The 19,006-nt window shown below is 40.9% G+C and overlaps 1 protein-coding gene across 1 annotated transcript in view; it reads left to right on the top strand.

The window, feature by feature from the left end:
* Positions 1-19,006, top strand: part of MACROD2 (mono-ADP ribosylhydrolase 2) — an 888,911-nt gene that overhangs the window by 799,403 nt on the left and 70,502 nt on the right. Inside the window, exons 9-10 of the mRNA XM_084260985.1 lie at positions 247-328; positions 15,440-15,481. Coding sequence (XP_084117111.1) covers positions 247-328; positions 15,440-15,481 — 124 coding nt within the window. The remainder of the gene's footprint in view (positions 1-246; positions 329-15,439; positions 15,482-19,006) is intronic.

Here is a 19,006-nt window from a genome sequence, read left to right as displayed (position 1 = left end):
GAGTGGTTTGCATAAACAGGAGGCAGTTAACAAAGAATACAGTTGTGAGCCACGATTGCAAACGTTACTTTATAAATTACAACACAGATGCACAATTAAGTCAAAACATGCGCCCCTGTGATGTTTTCTTGCTTGCCTGGAGCATAAAAGCATGTTGGCTTAAAAAGTTTCTTTGCTTTTATTAACTATTATTGCCAGTGTTAATGGTTGTGATCATTTTGCTATGAATAATTCTGTTTCTTACAGGTGGATCGTATCATCTTCTGCGTCTTTTTGGAGGTTGACTACAAAATCTTCAAGAAGAAAATGGGCGAGTTTTTCCCTCTAGGTAGGTAGAGCAATCAAGTGCTGCCTGAGTTTAAAAAATGTGATGCAGCAAAAAAGAACATGGTTGGCATCCTTTCTTTCTTCCCCTTGCCTAAGCCAAATATTAAAATGTGAACTTTCTCTAAAGATCAGCTGCACATAAAGACTCTGATCCTGGACAAATGCAGACATTTAAAATTTGTGAACCAGTAAAAGTCCTCTTGATACTGCTTTTGAAAACTCAAGGCCTGCTTTTGTATGCTCAGTGCAGCTAGCTGCTTTGTTCTCTGCTGTATCTGTATCTCCTCCTGAACCCTGGTGCATGGCGCTGGCCGTCTTGACTCTTGAGAAGAAAATGATTTGCACTAATGTATATTGCTTTTCCATACACTCTGTACATGCTTTACTCTTTCATTAGCAATGCTGGGAGGGTTTCTCTGGTTCTGAAAAGATACCACAGGGGTTAGAGCCCAACTGTGTCTGAATGAGAACTTTAAACTTGAGCTGTCCCTGTGCAAGAATGAATGGGAGAAAGATGGCTCTCACTGGAGCACTTGGGAAATGTTAGCCATTCATCTTGCCTTTCACACAGGAGGTTACTTTCTAGAATTTAAGAAAACCTGGTGGATGGTAAATTTGTTAATCCCCCTCCCCCCCTATATGCCCGTGATCTATTTTTATCACATATCATTAGAAAAGTGAGTTCAGGTGTTTTTATCAACCTTCTCCAGTTACATTCTGTTTTCTGTGCCACCAGTCGTAGTATATGTGACGAGATCTGGATTTCAGTATTTTGTTTTATTACCCATTTCAGAACTGTCAGTCACTGAAATACTCCCCGCACTGTCTGTCTGTCTGGTTGAAAGGGTCTTTGAGTAATAGGAAGCGGAGTTCTGGTGTGTTGTGAGTCTCCATTAATTCCTTTAGGACCATCTTGTCACAGTAGCCACAGTGGGGTTTTTTTTTTTCTTTTCACTTCAGCTGATAGTGTAGAAATTGTGATATTTCTGTCTCATCTCACTAGAAGAAAGGTTTTTGTAGATGACTTTGTAATCTCCAGTTTGCAATGATTGGCAGCTGAAACTTAAAGACCTATTGAATTATTCAGGTAGCGGAGAATGGTTTCTAACTGCTTAATAATATTTTTGTCTGAAGCACATTGGAGATGCATTTCAAAGTCTGCATTCGTGTCTCATCCATTCATTGTGTGACTTTTTTTTTTCTATGGTAGTTACCCCAACACATAAAATACAGTGGCAATACCCTGCCCACTGTTGCTGGCTCTGGCTTGGCACCTCAGATTGAGAGTAGACTACAGTGTCAATTTGTCAACAAATCAGAGTATTAATAATCACCTTTAACATTAAGGTCTTTGAAGTAATGGATTAAAGTCTGGCGGTGTTAGAATGTAAAATCTTCTTGGGTTTGAAAGCCTGAGAGATGAGAAGATGCTTCAGAGCTGAAGCATGGCCAGCCCAAAGGGGAACAAGAGAGGAAGATGGGACATTTATTTCTTTTGGAGGGTTTTCAAATCCTGACATCATTGAACTCCTGTCTACAGAGAACCTGTGTGGTTGGGTGCTATGTCACATAAAGACTTAGAATTGAATTACACCACATTGTGTAGATTATTGTTGTACCATAGGTTTTAAAGTATGGTTTTTGTTCTTATGCATGGGAATTTTTTTAAGTATTTTTTTGCTTTAACTGAAACTGTGAATTTGATATGGGAGACGTGGGTCATGGTGGGGACCCTCTAAGGTGCAGCAGATCCAGTTCTGCAGGTATGTGACTATGCAAAAGGTTGATCCAAAGCTTATGTGGACGGCTGTCCAGAGAATGATGTTTTAGTTCTCAGCAGTCACAATCTAGTATAGATTTCTAAAAAAACCCCCTTGGGACCCATTTTCATAGGCTTCCTGCTGCAATTTTCTCATAATTAAAAATTCTGAATAACAGTTTTGATAAGCCTTAATGATGCTGGTCTCCAGAAGTACCCGAGTACCTACTGGCTTATGAGCTGGAGCTTTAAAAGGAACCACTTTGACATCTAAAACTTTATCCCTGAATGATTTCCTGTGGTTAAGTCAGTAGTCAGTGATTTGGGAGAGCTGATTTTCATGTCATGTATGGCCTTTTAAGAGTCACTTAGATCTTCAACTTGTGAGGAGACATGGAGGGGCAGGAAAGACAAATGCTACCCAAATGACTCTCCATTAGTGTGCCTGAAGAAATGTTCAGTATCGGGGTGTCTCTCCTGGAGGAGTGGCCTAATGATTAACACACAGTCTCAGCCTTTCTTTGCCTTCTTGAATCGACACTTTTTGGCAGGGTACCACCCCTTCAGCAGGTGTCAGCTGAAGTCAGTCCCATCCTAAACTACCCATAGCCTACTGGTGAGAACTGAAACTTTGGATGGTGATTACCAGATGACCATCATCTCTGCTGCTTGTTCTGTTTATTCTGGTCTCTTGTGAATTGCCATCTGCATTTGATGTAGTAGGCTTTTACAAGTTAGCAGCAGACTTTCCTACACCACATGCAGGGATATTCCATCTCTCTGTGGGGCTGGTTTCTTGCACTTAATCAACATGGGTCTGTGTCAAAGAATTAACAACCATCTCTAACTTTGGCAATAAATTGCTAATACTTACACTATGGAAGGAATTGCCAAAACTGGTGGTTTGGTTTTGGTTTTAAGTGGCTCTGTTAACATGGTGAACTGAAAGTCCTTAAGGATAGACTTGTCCTACATTTATATTGGTAGGAGGCTATCTGAACACTCACATAAGAGAGTAACACTGAGATATTGCTTTAAGCCTAGAGAAGAAACACTAAGATGTTTTTAAAGTGTGTCTCACATTCAGAAACATTATGAAATATATCTACTTTAATAGATGTGGACAAAAATGCTTAGAAAGAAGAATATATTCATGGAGTTATATACATAAATAGTTATTACTTTAAACCCAGTACATTAATAAATCCAAACAGACATCCAAGTGCTTGAGCTAGTCAAGGGATAATGAAATGAAGCTAGAGTTACACCTCAGTGCATTAGAGTAAGTGGAATATAGATATATAGATATAGGGAAATTGTTCCATTAGTTGAACATATCATTAGGCCCATTTTGCTAGTGGAATGCCAAAGAAATTAGTCGAGTAGTAGTACTGATATTAAGACAGCTGCCAAGAGCCTTGTCATTTGCAAACTTTAAATATATAGTGGGAAGAGGCAGACTTCAAAGTGATTTTGTATCTTAGGAGTGTAGCAAAGCCATTCAGTAACAGACCAGTTGTCACAGTCTCATCCTTTCTGATTTGATCTTGGGGATCAGTGGCCTGTGCAGAACCCAAGCCAAAGCCAGTATGCTCCAGGGGGAAGAACCACTTAATCTGTAACTCATATTTAGAATCTCAACCTGGTGGTTGTCCAGAAAAGCACTGGTTTAGAAAGTAAAGGCTCCTGGTCCACATAGAATTTTCTGTTGAGCCTCTGGGGCTTTGCGGAGTTTACATGCGTCCTGGTAGAAAAAGAGCAAGGGCAGAAGAGACTGTCAGTAGAACAACCAACTTTCTGTACTTAAGATGGATCACTGTTTTAACATGTTAGTTGCAATAAACAGTGATGATTTTTTTTTTCCTTTTACCAATTGAGTCCTACCTCCAAGTGTAATGACATAACCCAGCCATTCTTTCTTCAGCTACGTTGGGAAATTCTCTGTGCTTAATCCGAGAGAATGTCCTGCTACATATCTTGCAGGCAAATAAAATATCCTTGCCTGCAGTTCTGGCTCAGATGTGTGGTTCTTACATTGCCGGATTCATTGCTACTAGTATTATGAGTGAGCTTTCCGGGAAAGGAACTGATACTCCTAATATTTTTTTCTCTTGGAATTCATTGTTTCCTCTAACAGAATTACATGGAGTCCAGACATGTCATGGTTTAACCCAGCAGGCAGCTAAAACACAACCATTTTCTCACTTCCTTCTGCCAGTGGGGATGGGGGAGAGAATCAAAAAATAAAAAGGTAAAACCTGGGGGTTGAGGTAAAGACAATTTAATAGGACAGAAAAGGAAGGTAATAATAATATTATAATAACACTAAAAGAGTATACAAGTGATGCACAGCACAATTGCTCACCACCTGGAGTCGAAGCTTGGCTTGTTCCTGAGCTGCGCCACCTCCCAGCCATCCTCACTGGTTCTATACTGAGCATGACATCATATGGTATGGAGTATCCCTTTGGCCAGTTTGGATTAGCTGTCCTGGCTGTGCCCCATCCCAGCTTCTTGGGCGCACCTCATCTTCTTGTTGGCTGGGCAGTATGAGAAGCTGAAAACTCCTTGACTGTTTGGCACCAGATAAAATAGTCAGTGTGTTATCAACATGATTCTCATCCCAAATCCCAAACATAGCACTATGCCAGCTGCTGGGAAAAAAAAAAAAAACTATATACCTGCTAAAACCAAGACAAGATATTAGCCATTTTATTGCTAAATATGTAAGACTGACCAGGAGATGGTATTAAGATATTCTCCCTTGAAAAGCTAGTTTTACCTTACAGTGATGTGTGCTTCTAGGATACTATTTGTAGGAGTAAAATTAAAAGTATTTCTAAACAGTTGCCTTCTGGAGGCAAAGATAACTTTTTTTTCCCTCGTGTACTTTGTATATACCTAGCAACTTATTATAACAGATAGATAATCTTGTAAGGACCTTTGGCAGATGCTTATTTTTCACGGTGGCCGTTGAATATTATGGAAGGTTTATCTTACATTGTAATGCTTAAAACATTTCTAAATCTGCCACCTGTTATCAGTCGACTGAAGAGGGGAATAGATTTTTTCTGAAAATGTTCTTTAGACAAAAATAATGTTATAAAGGGTACGTACTGTGAAGCTGCAGCATTCAAGGTTATATTATATTCTTACTACTTTAAAGAGAGAAACAAAATTACTTTACTCTAAAGCATAGCTAAAATTGTTAGAGAGGGGACAGGTTTGCACTTTTATTAGACCAGTTGATAGATGGAAGATGCAAGCTTTCAGACTCTGTGTCCTTTCAGAGCTAATGAAAGGATGCTGAGCCCGAGAGCTTGTTCAGGTTTTTTTTGAGCCGTATCAGTTGGTGTTAGAAAAGGAGAAATTGCTTCATCTTGAAAAAACTTTCTCTCCCCTCTGTTCCAGGTTATGACATTTAATGCATTTTCTGCTTTTATCCTGGTTGACAAAAACACTTTCCCCCTCTCCCCAAAGCATATGGATAAGACTTACTGTCTTTTATTAATCCTCCTGTTACTTCTGGAGGGTGCACAGCATCCTAGTTGTGCATAAATGTGCAAATATATTACAATTGCAGAGGAAATTCATTGTTAAGAGATCTACCGGGCTTGGAATCAAATTGGAAAGTGTCTAAATGGCTGAATGAAGGGCTTTGTATTAAAAAGGCAGATCCCTGCACTAATACGTGAGCGAACTCTTAAGCAGTGATTGTAATTTCTGTATGGGTATTGAGAAGCATCACCCTCTCCACTTAATATGGCAGATTTGACTGGGACTGAAGGGTCTTCAGTGTGAGCAAAGGAATCATAAGTTAGCCCTTAATAAGTAATCCTGCATCAAATGGGTAATTCGTCTGATAAATTTAACCTCTCTATTTGCATTTGCAACGTTCATGAGCCGATGAGTTTCCTTAATTCATCACCTCAATGTATTCCACAAAATATTTTTCATGGGCTTTATGTTACTCTATGGGGAGGTGCCAAGCAGTTACTGGAAGTACCCAACATCCTTTATCTGAGATTTCACCTGGGTACTCATTTACCTCATGAATCACAAGGCTTTGGTTCTTCTGACTGGTTCGGGCAGGTCTGCAAAGTCCACCAGGGCTTGGAGCCCCCCCACCCTGAAACAGATATTAGGCAGGAGGATCTGGGGTGTTTGAAACCCCTTCAGCCTTCCACTCCTGGTCAGTGAGGTCCATCCTGAAGATTTGGATTGCAGCTACTTTCCCTGTCTCCGTGCAGATTTTTCAGGTTGTCATGTTTGTGGCTGATAAGCACCTGGTGTTTTCACAGGTTTAAACCTACAGGCAGTCAGACTGTCACCTCCCTAGAAAGCTTTCAAGGCACGGTGGACATGCTGGGTCCTTGCTGATGATACAGAGCCTGAATTTGTGTCCATGCACCTGCTGTGGGTATATGAACATATCTGGGGCTGAGCTGAAGCTGTGATAGAGCCGAAGTGACTGGCCACAGCAGCAGTAGGTTGGGACATGGTGTCACAGCCTGTGCCCTTATTGAGGGCAGGATCACCTGCAACCCTGACCTGTTTCCTGGAAGGAGTGAAATGAGTCTTGCATCCCTGACTCCAGAGCTCTGATGGAGCTGCAATCCATTCTGTTGTGTTGAAATGCTCAGGAAACTTTCTGGTTTCTCTGGCTTGTGAAATGTTTTGTCTTGTCATTTGGAGATCCTGCTTGGCTTTTCAAATGGTGAGTTTGCAATGAGATGGTGCATGACCATGCATCCCTTTCCTTTCCAGAACTATGTATAAAACCATTGAGAGCATACCAGGGTATCACTCAGTATTTATGCATTCACAGCCATCTGGCTTGCTCTGGGCTCCATGCCAGCATTTAATGTTCCCCTTAGATTGAAAATCTGGGGAGGAAGTCTTGTGTTCAGGCAGAGATGAGTGAGGATTTTTGGGTGGGTGGAAGGCAGCAGTGGTTTTGAAGAATCTGTGCCACACTGACAATTTCACATTGGTGCAAAATGCTCTCTGCACCCCTTTGAGCTGTCTTTGTATTGGAGGATGTCATCCTCAGATGGCTTCTGCAAGACCTCTCGCTAAAGGACTTAATTCAAAACAGTTGGGTAGATGCACAGCCCTGCTGTTTCCCATGATGGTTCCTTGTCTCTTAGTAGAGGAGACCTCAAAGGAAGCACTCCTCAAATGGGGGAACTGAAGGAGACTGTACACTGGAACAGGATGCTGGCTTTGCTCTAGTTCTCTCTTGCAGCACCTACAGATTGTGAAAAAGTAAATGGGGTGCTGCAAAAATTGTCCCCAATCCAAAAGTTTAATATAGCCATAATGCTTAAAATATCTGTCCATTTCAAAATGGGTCTGAAAAAACTTACCTCATAAAATCTCCAGCTAACTAAAAGCTAAAAGTGTTTGTGAAACTGTGAAACAATTTTTTTCTATGGCTTTTTGTTTTCATTTGCCATGGCAATGGCATGGTGCCAGGCTGAATGCTCATTGGGGTTATCTGTCTTAGCCCCTTTTTACTAGTGTCTCAATGTAGTGCGGGAGGAGGAATATGAAGCGGCTGAGGAGTGCTGCTTGTGAGGCAGAGTATGTAATTGATGGCTCAGATAGTGGTTTATGCAGACCAAGAGAGGATTCCTAGCACCTTCTAATTGGGCAGTGGGTTTCCAGTCCCTAATAAAAAGTTAATGGGCAATTTCCTGCTTCAGTTTGAATCCCAGAATCCCAGAATGACTAGGTTGGAAAAGACCTTTAAGATCGAGTCCAACCGTACCTGTCCTCTACTAAACCGTATCCCTAAGTACCTCATCTACCATCTTTTAAACACACCCAGGGATTGTGACTCAACCCCCTCCCTGGGCAGCCTGTTCCAGGCCCTGACAACTCTTTCAGTGAAGAACTTTTTCCTAACATCTAATCTGACCCTGCCCTGGCACAGCTTTGTGCCATTTCCCCTTGTCCTATCACCTGTCACCTGGCTGAAGAGACCATTGCCCACCTCTCTACAACCTCCTTTCAGGTAGTTGTAGGCAGTGATAGGGTCTCCCCTCAGCCTCCTCTTCTCCAGACTAAACAACCCCAGCACCCTCAGCTGCTCCTCGTATGATTTGCCTCCAGACCCTTCCCCAGCCTGGTTGCCCTTCTCTGAACACATTCCAGGACCTCCTCCTCTTAGTTACACTCCTAAGGGGAGTCTTGCTTCTGAAGTGACAGCTGGTTAAGTTTCCTAGCCCATCAGTAATAATTGCATCTCTACTCCAAGTTAAAGTACTATCCCCCTGTCCACAAAGGTGGCAGACCAGAGGTCATTGCCAGCACACCATCCCTCAGACACTGGAGTGCCGTTCCCAGGCTCTTTTCCATCAAGCCTGGTCCTGTCCTCCTTCCCCCTTAAAGCTCTATTAATGAGCCCTGCCAGCTTTTTTGAGAGTAACCTTCTGCCCCTTGGGGATAAGTGCACCCCATTCTTAGACAGCAAGGCTGATGATGCGCAGGCCAGCCCATTGTCAAAGAACCCAAAATTTTGCTCCTCACACCATGTTTGGAGCCAGATATTCATTTCCTGATCCTTCTTGTTCCATCCCTCCCCATTCCCTGTAGTAGGAATGATGGAGGAGAACACTGCCTGTGCCCCAGATCCTCGCACCATATGTCCCAGGGCCCTAAAATCCTTTTTATTTGTCCTCAATTTTCTTTTATGGATTTCATTGCTACCTACTTGGAAAATTAAAAGTGAGTTATAATCTGTGGGCCTGAACAAGGTTGGAAGTCTTTTTAACTGAGGCGCCTTGAAGGCAGCAGACTTCACTATGTAGTGGGTCCGGCCTACAGATCAGGCCTTCTGATCCATTCAGAAGAGAGTCCCCTACAACAGCGACCTGTCTTCTTAACAGAGGCCGTTTTGATGGTCTGCTTAGAGGGTCTTATCCTAGGCAACATTACCTCAGGTACAGTTATCAGCCACCTCATTATCAGGCTGGTCAGTTTCCAGCAGGGCCTCCTATCTGTTACTCAGAGGCACCTGGGGAGGAAAGGCAGGCATAGCAGGTGCTTGCCTTCTGCCCTTGCCACAAGCCTGTCTCCATTCATCCCTTTCGTTTCAGCTATCCTGCCTGGGGTAGGATACAGAGTCCCTTTGTTCCTGAATGCTACCTACTGGGTGCTCATGTTTTCGCTGTTGCTGGTCCATTCTGTACTCAGTCCTTCACACATGGGTGCCTGGCACCAAAAGGTAAACAAGCAGAAGCTTTTTCTGTGTAATCCCTTACATGAACATGCCTTTGACCAAGGACCTTCCTGCTGTGTTGCATACTGTGGCATCCCATGTAAAGCATTCCAAATGTGGTTTATGTCATAGAATCATAGAATGGTCTGGGTTGGAAGGGATCCCAAGGATCAGAGAGTTCCAAACCCCTGCCACAGGCAGGGCCACCAACCTCCAGGCCTGGATCTACACAAGGTTGCCCAGAGCCCCATCCAACCTGGCCTTGAACACCTCCAGGGATGGGGCATCCACTACCTCTCTGGGCAGCCTGTTCTAGCACCTTATCTCTCTCTATGTAAAGATCTTCCCCCTAATATCTAATCTAAACCTTCCATTCTTTAGCTTTAGTCCACTAGTCATGCTCAAAAATATCCTGTCCTCTCTGGTCACTGACACTGAGTCACTTCATGTGCTCAAGTGTTTCTTAATTGCAAAGGATGCAGCTAAATTGGTGTCGGTCTCATTTGATTGCCTCTGCCTTAGGTTACTGATGAGATTGTGTTAGAAGCTCGTATTTAGCAACGTGTCACCACATGTAAAACATGCCATTTTGCATGTGACTACTCCATTAGCATACATGAGGGTGAGAAATCCACTTTAGCACTTGTATAAACAAACCAAAGTTGTTTTCAGTGTTTTAGGGCAGGGAGGAAATAAAGAACTTTTTGCAACAGATTCTTCTTTAAAAAAAATAAACACCCTGATGCGTATTTTTTCCAAGGAGCGCCTCATTCCTTTTGTGTAAGGAGAAGCATCTGGGAAATAGAAATCCAAATCTGATCCTGGATGTGAGCACCATTTCCTGTGCTGAAACAATGTTGTCCAGTTCAGCTGCAGTGGGAATGACAGCTACCGTGTAGCCTTTACACGCAGCCAAGGCTTGTATGGGTATATGTATTTTATGGCAGATCAAGTGATATGGTACATAAAAGAAGCCATCTATGTGGCGACAAAAAACCCCACAGCGCCTAACTTCTTAGGAGGTTGGTACTAAGGATTTCTTTTTGATAGGGCTTCAAAAGCTACAAACACATCTTACATTCAGTGAGACTCCTGTGTTGTGGGACTGGTGTAACTAAGCAACACAGGAAGAAAAACCGCACCGGTGCTGCAGTAAGGCCAGGATGTACAGAGTGTTATCAGTGGAAGTGGTTTCATTTTATAATCAGGGTAAAAAAAATTAACTAAATTTGCCTAGTGTCAGGTGAAGGATTATATGGTGCCTATTGCTCTGTATGCAGGATTGTGTGATTAAAGGATACAGATGTTCAGAACCAAAGGCAATTTTTCTTCTTCCAAAGCTGAAGAATATGCTTTTATTTTTGTTAAGATTCTTTTGTTTTAATGTGGTGGGGTTTTTTTGTCTTCAGCCTCTTATGAGCACTGAAGATGAGGGAAGGTTTTACAGAACATAGAAAATTTTTTACAAGTAGATGTGAAGAGTCAGGCCTGGGTTTAGTTGATCTCATCTGGCAGTGATTTCCAAATCTGCTTTTCCTCAAAGAAAATATTCCCTTTTTCTGTGCTATTGGCCAGTCCACTGTATTCTTCCAGTGGAAAATTGAGTTGGAGGGAGAAGAACAACCCAAAGAGCTCATGAGATTATTGCAAGCCCCGTATGTATTGGCTTCATCAAACCCTGGAATGTTTTCTTCTGTTTTACTGTGCTACAAAAACATTGAGGTTGAGATGGACATAGAGCCTTCTTGGGAAGGTCCTGTTGGGTAGAGGCAGGGGTAAGCATAAGCAATCAAAAAGTGATTTTTCAGTTACTAAGGATTGATAATGGATGTGAGACACAGGATTAGAAAGCCCCCTAAGGATATTTAGGTGATCACATAAATAGGTGACTGAAGCTTTGGGACAAAGCTTTGGGATTAAACTTGTGAAAGACAAGGTGGTAGAAAGAAATATGGAGAGCAGGAACACACTTGGTCTTTCCAACTGCTGGAAACCTGGTATCAGCATGGTTTAGACAGTTTGTATCAGAAAAAACACCCTGTCCCACACTGCTGTCCATTCTCAGATTGGATAAAAGAAACAAGCAGAGACCGTCCCAAACCGGGATTAGTTTTCCTCACTTCTTAGATTGTTGTGCCACACATCCTCTGTTACTGTAGAGCAAACTACACAGGCACTTCATGACGTACCTGCTTAGGCAAACACTTGAGGGCAGGACCACTGCTTTTATATCGCAATTATGCCCAACAGGGTGGCTGCAGCTGTCAGTGCTGAAAGCATTTATGAGGCCTGGTGTCTTGGTTTTGCTCTTTTTGAGGCATCAGCAGTATGATTACCAGCTTGTCCCCTCAGCCTTCTGTCAGCTCTGCCCATCTCATTGTTCTGTTTGCCAGTGTGGGTGTACACCAGCTGTGGAGGCGAGTTCAATGCGGTCCCACGGTGCCTTCCCAGCCCCTGCCCTGGTTGTGCTCAGTGCATGGAGCCACACTCGCAGGGAGGAGCAGGATGAAGCTCCTGGGTAGGCTGGAAATGAAGAAACAGAAGTGCTGAGGAAGGGACCAAATCCTGAAGGATGAGGCAAGGCAACTGTGTAAGGTTAGAGGAAGGCTGAGGGGGAGCTAGCAGCATGAGGGGCTGCGGGGGGAGTGCTCGCAGCCCGGGATACAGACCCTGAATGCAGATGAAACAGCAGTCTCCTGCAGCGGGGAGCTGGCTCTTGTGTAAGAGCTCTTCAATGCATGCACAGTTAAAAATAAAAGGTGTTTGTGTAGCATTGGCTCTCCACGTGCTAACGTGAAGAAGAATGCAGACAGAAGCGTGAGCAACAAGGAGGAGGCGGTTTAATGGCTTTGGGGATTAGCAGCGGTATTTAGAGCCTTTTCACCTCTCTGTTCCTAACATAAATCTTAACACAGATTGATGGTTTTAGCCATCTGGCTTGTTTTTGCATGTATGCAACGACTAGTGAGAGAGGGAAAGAACCTGACCAGCAAGGCAAAAGAAAAGAAGTAGTGTATGACAGAAGGAGGCATCAGCATCTCCAGTGTCAGTAAGAGCAGGTATGGTGCAATTACTCTGTTTCACAGAGCTCAGCAGGTATCAAAGGGTGCAGGGAATGAAAGAGTAACAGGCATCACTTGGAACAGGACTCTACCGGGGAGCCCGTGACTTACATGAATGTGTATGTTCTGAGTAACTCACTCCAAAAATGCAAAGCTCTGTGATCTTTAGAGGTACAGACCACAGATAGCAGAAGAGTTAGAGGGTAAGTTTAGTAGGTTAATTCTCAACTGTAAATTATTTTTTTTACTGGACTGGAAACTATTCTCCCATGTGTTAATTTTATATACTATAGCTCAATTTGTAAGCTGGGAATTTTTGCACCCTCAAGCATATGATGCATTTTGAATTAGATGTCTTCCTTGTATCCTAAGTGGGTACGTCCATGCACCCACTATAGCATGTTTTCCTAGTCAATTGTTTTTCTTGAGTAAGGGTAAGAGTACAGAGGGCCTCACCTCTGCTTTTCCAAATGGGGGAATTTGGGCAAGAAATATTGACAACATGTCTTTAACAAAATGTTTACTGGTGTCAAAGATTCACTCTTGAGTTCTTGTGTGGTTTTACTCAATTTTGCTTTGGGATTGACTTTCCATGGTCAATATTTTCAAGCAAAAGAAAACCTCTAGAAGGTTTCCTCTAGATGGGATTAAAAAATGTATCTGAAACATTAAAAAACAAACAAACAAAAAACCCTCTAGGTATTATAAATCTAATTTAGAGCAACTTTGGCACTGATTTTGCTTTATTTTAGGCATGTAGAGCTTCAGTAAAAATTATTTTCACTTGCTTTTAAGTCTTCAGAGCCAGTAATATCATGCTTTTGGGGAGAAACTGAATGAATTGTGCATATAGAGTTTTAAAACATTGGTTTTTATCTCAAATAATTGGTTTTGGCATAGAGATCTGTCAGCTAAACATGGTGTTTATCACTTCAGCCAGCCACACCGAGGTCAGTGAAAGAGACCATTTTCTATTTCATAGGGAAGCATTTCCACCAGATGCATTAGTATTGTGAGAGGAAGAATTATTGACATGTGAAGTGACTGGGGAGTGGGGCAGAATTTTCAGAGGCACCACCATGACCAAAGGATCATGCCACTAAGTGTTTGGGAGCCCAAGTCCCATTTTCAGAAACGACATAAGAACTTGACTGCTTTTTATCAAGACTTATGCTCCTTTTTCCAGAAAAGAAACCCCACCCAGCCTTTAATTCACAATTAGTTCACAAAAGCAGTCTTTCCTCTTCATAATTATATTGCATAATGACTTCACTACTTTCTAATAACATCAGATTTCTAGTCTATGTCCATTACCACCAGCTTAGAAGCTGTTCTGTTGCTTTGGGAATTTCATATTCCAAGTCTCTTACAGTACTATAATTAAGAACTTCTGCAGAAGACCAGGTGATATATATATATGTTAAGATATTATATTCTGCTGATTTAGTGTCAAGTTTTAGATTAATTTGAAATTTTATCATGTTGATTTCATTATAAACACTTCCATGGAAAGAACATATTATTGAAAACTGAATAATTAATAATCTCTATGTTAACCAAATGCTTTCCGAGTGGTTTGTTGAAAATGTCAGGATTCCAGTTGAAAATCCTGGATCTACTGAAGTCCATGACAGGATTGCCATTGACATTAACAAGACTTTTCATTTTCTTATCTCAAAATTTACTTGTCAAAGCTTCTTAAATTCTTCTGAATAGATTTGTGTTTGTACAGTAGTGGTCCATGTGCCTTCTTGATCTCCAAACTAATTGTTTGTAGAAGAAGGGGAAAGGAAGTAAAATATACTGTGGTTTTTTTCAGTCCCAATACTTTGGGGTGACCAAAGTGTACTCAGTAGATTAGTAACCTGCTGTCATTCGGTGGCTTCTGAAAGTCCTGCCCTCGGGTTCCTGTCTGAATGAAATGGAAGGGAGAGAAGGATGGATACAGATCCATATACTGTAGATTTACAAGCACCCGTGAAAATTCTCATGCCTGTGATTTCATGGTTATAGCAAACAGTTCCTAGTGGAGGCGCCTCTGACTAACCAATTGTTCTGTTCTCATGCTACTTAAAAATAAAGTTTCAGGCTCCAAATCTTGATGAAAGGAGAACTTAATCTTCAAAGGATGTGTCACAGCATTTGGGTCTCACCAGAGTTTATAGTGTAAAAATTTGATCCTGTAAATTAGGACCTAAATACTCTTGTTAGTTTCCATTACTGTTGATCATAATAGTGCAAAACTCCTTTGGGTTCAGCTGGTGCTCATAGTATGCACATGTCTAAGCTTGAAAGGTGTTAAACTTTAGACAGAAATAGTGGGCTTGCTACAGTATTTGCTGGTGCCCAAATATGTTTAAAGGAGTATAAATGGAGTCTTACATGAATTAGAAACATAGTTGACACAAACTTTGGTGGTTAGTGAGCTCTCCATTAGATGATTACAGCTCTGGTACACTGAATTACCTGGGTGTTATCTAAGGCTAATAATTCATTAGGGTTTTTTTGTTATCAAAAGAACTTGTGAGAAGAAATTCCTTTCTTACCAAAATGCATTTTTTTCCAAAAGAAATCAGTTTTCTTCATATATCGTCTTAATAATTACAGGTGTTCGATTCTTGGCTAGCCCAAGTTTGGCCTTAAACCAAAGTCCTGTCTGGCAAATTGATAGTAACTTCTTATGTGGTATGATTTCTGGGTAACTACTACTCTTCTGAACAGAACCAGCTGTTCTGGGGAAACAAAGCAAACTGAAACTTGATGTTTAATCCGAAAACTCTACTGGAAAAAAGAATGCAATTTCATTTTATACAAGTTGCAATTTGCAGAAATCTGTAAATAATGCAGAATTTTAGTCCTTGTCTTTATTTCCTGCATTTCCTGTATCTGGTAGTAACAGTCTAGTATCAAAACCCTCTTTTCCAATCCACCTCCAAATCTCACTGCAAAATGTATATGGGAGGTGGCAAACTAAGAGATGGGCAATTGGAAACATGGAATATTTCACTTTAGGTGTTTTCTGGCATTCTTATTAATGGATTTCTTTCCAATTTTTTTTTTTGACAGAGGGTGCTAATGAAGAAGGGTCTGAGATGAGTGAAGAGACAGGTGAGTAAACAATATTTTATGCTAAAATATATCACTTCTCAAAAGCATCAACCAAAGTGAAAGAATTCTTGAAACTAATTGCCTTGGTTGTGATAAGCAGTGCCAGTCATTGGTTGCCAATGTTCTGACAGTCATGTCTGGTTTCTAACATAGGGTAAATCATCCCTTATAATAAATAGCACACGGTAAGAACGTCTGAGATTACCTTCTTAATGTCATCATCTGTTACAAGCCTCTGGGTGATACTCAGTTGCCTTTTATTAATAACTGTTTTGAACATGAATGGGAAACAATTAAAATTCTTCAGTCTCTCTGTAAAAAGGTGTGAATACAGCAATTCTTGAGTAATTTGCAATTCTGATTAGTGGCTATGATTTTTTTGCAATGAAAACAGTAGTAAAACTCCCCCGCAAACTCTTACAAACATTGGACTTTATTAGTATTTCAGAGGGCTTTTTTTCGTGGTCTTTTGAGTTTGCTGTTTAAAACAACCATCAGTGTTTTTGCGGTTTGTGGATGTCCGTAGACTTGAAATGATGAATAGGCATAAAGGAAAGAAAGGCCTGAGGAACAAGAGAGAGAGGACAGAGGATTAGGTATCTCCCATGAGGACAAAAGCTTCCAGTCAGAAGGCTTCTGCTAGTTGTTTTGCAATGTCGGCGACTTGATTGTTTGATCAGGCTTTTTGTAAGAGTCTTCCATCACAGCACCCTGTGTTACTTTCCCTGCTAACCTTCACCTAGATGTTCTTGGTGGACATCTACAAGACACTTCAGTGCAGTCAGGGACCTCGTTTTATATGCAGCATACCTCCCCCTACTCTTCTCTGCCTCTCCACCCTTCCCAGCTAGTATCCATCCGTGACTGTGCACCATCCCCCAGGTCTCTGTGACCCTGATCCCATCATAGCTCAGTGACTGTGCAGGAACTTCCCATTCTCTTTACAAAAAGATATGGGACCAGAAAGGGGAGCCACATGGAGAAAGGCCCACCAGTCAAAAAGCAGAGGTAAAAGCTTTTGAAGCAGTATGTTGGTCGCTTAAATTGGCAAGATCATCTTAAAGACAAATGTATTATGATAATTTATGCAGCCAGTTAATTAGCTTCAAAATTAGAAATACTTGAATAACGGTGTATATGCATAGATGTGAAAGCATGGATATACACAGATAGACACATGTTACATTAATGGGTTAGCACATTCTTTTATGGCTGTTCTGGCCTGTTGATTTTATTACATATAAATATAATTACTTTCTGGTGTCAAGATTACTGGATAGGAACTTTCAGAAATTTCAATACAATTACCATGATTCATATAGTTGCATGCACATACTTAAAAGTAGAAAAATAAAGACTGTAATTATACAACAAACATTTGCCAAAGGCTAGCCTGCAGTTGAGTTTGCAGTACTCATCTAACGTTACCAATTTCATTTTCTACAGTTGTTATGGCATGTATACTTTTATAAGCCAAATTATTTTGCTTTTTTGTCTCATTGCTTTTACAGAGATTATGCAAATTACTTTTTTTAAGTATTAAAAATTCAAATTAGAAGGAAGTACATTTCCACTTACTAGCTGGTCTTTCTTCCCTTGCATCTTTCACAGCTTCATTAATTTAGCTGCTCTGGGAAATTATCACTGAATTAAGTCATTTGAGGAAAATATTTCCCTACCTGTCTGTTTCTTTGTGCACATAAGATAGATGAGATCATAGCTTCCCTCACAAGTTTGCCCATAGGGTGCTCTGAGCTTCAGCAGCATGTACTTGATTATTTCTTTATCGCTTGGAGGTATTTTGGGAATCAGTGCATTGATTGTCAGCAATCAATACCTACATGGCTAGAAGTCTCTTGTATATCTGATCTGCTCCAATAGTGGGGCAGGTACGCAACAGGTACACCCTTTTGACCTGTTTTTGTATGGACTTTTTAATGATTGTAGGATGCATTTGTGGGAAGTATAAAAACATACATAATTTCTGCAGTGAGGGGATTTTTCATAGTTATACTCCGATTTTTATCAGTTTGAAGGATATCTGCTTTTTACTGTTCTAAGGGGAAAACAGAGTAGCAACCTTTAGTCACCACTTCAAGATATTAATTGAATAATAATTCTTCATTCCACTTGAATTCATGGGTCATGACTCCAGCAGATGGAGTCAGCAGTTGGCACCAATATTGATGACCCTGTTTTTTTGAGCTGTCTATATCCAATCTGCTTTGGGGTTATTGCTCCAATTCTTGTGCTTAAGGAAAATAAAAGGGGGGGTTGAGAGGGGGGGGGAGAGGCAGAATTGAATTCCTGGAGAGCACATGTTGCAGACTACACGACTACACATGTGTTTAGGACCTTTGGCAGAGACTAAAATATCTTAATTTTCACCTAAATTCTCATGCCTCCCATTTCCAATTGACTAGTTTTTTCTGAGGAATAATGTCGAACTATGAGAAAACACAGAGAAGTAGAGGGACAGAAATGAGATGCTATCTGTACAAATTTTTGTTCAAAGAATGTAGTAGAATAACGGGGAGGTTACAGAATCAGTCCTAATTTAAACCTGGTGGCAAGAATTAAGAGAGAAAAAACCTGATCCTGGTGTGGTGTCAGGTGAAGTCAATGGGTATATGTCTGGTGACTTCAGTCCACACCAGATCAGGCCTTGGGAACAGCTAGAGAATTAACTGTGAGTAAGGAATAACAGATGACCGAATGTGTGTATTATTGAGTGATGGATACATTATGAAAGTAACCTGTCTTGTGTTTCTACCACCCCAAAGTTCAAATATGTCATTACATGCAGAAAGGCCTTTCTTTCTATGATTTCTTCAAAATAAATGTGGGAATACCTTAATAACATCTGCTAGATAATCTCCATTAATATCTACATTAATACTCTAAAATCCACAAGCGTAAATTATCATTTCAGTGAGTTAATCACATAACATCACTGCCTATATTGGATGTGCTACAATAAGAAAAACATTTAAAAACCACATTTAATAACTAAAACAACCTAGTCTTATTAAATATACACACTCAAGACCTCTCTTTTAATGGTGTTTGACTAACAGGGTTTTAACCTATCAGTTTGTTATTCTGGATGCTGTATCTTGTAGCCACCACTGATTTAACAGCACCATTTAATTTGAAACACTTTGTTTTTGTATGTCATGCAGTTTGCTGTTAGAATGGCTTCAGTCAAAAGGGGGGATATAGTAATAACAGGTGCAGACCTGTCCAGTTCTACATCTGAGCTTTCCTTTATGAATGATTCCCTGTGTAAGCAAAGAGAAGGACCAAATGACCCTAGTAGACTTGTCTACACTTAACTTTGGTGATTTAATACTGCAGAGTCATGATGTTTAATGTTTTAAGCTGCATTAAGGGAAGATTATTCTAAACTTTAGCTTCTGAAGGACTTGACTTTGATACCCAGAGATTCACATCTCTATGCACAGAAGCAAAATAACCCCTAATATTGCCATAATTGTGTGCACAATTGCAGTGATTGCACATAGA

The sequence above is a fragment of the Gallinula chloropus genome (genome assembly GCF_964237585.1).
Source record: "Gallinula chloropus genome assembly, chromosome: 3".
NCBI lineage: Eukaryota > Metazoa > Chordata > Aves > Gruiformes > Rallidae > Gallinula > Gallinula chloropus.
This window is presented reverse-complemented; position numbering and strand designations above follow the sequence as displayed.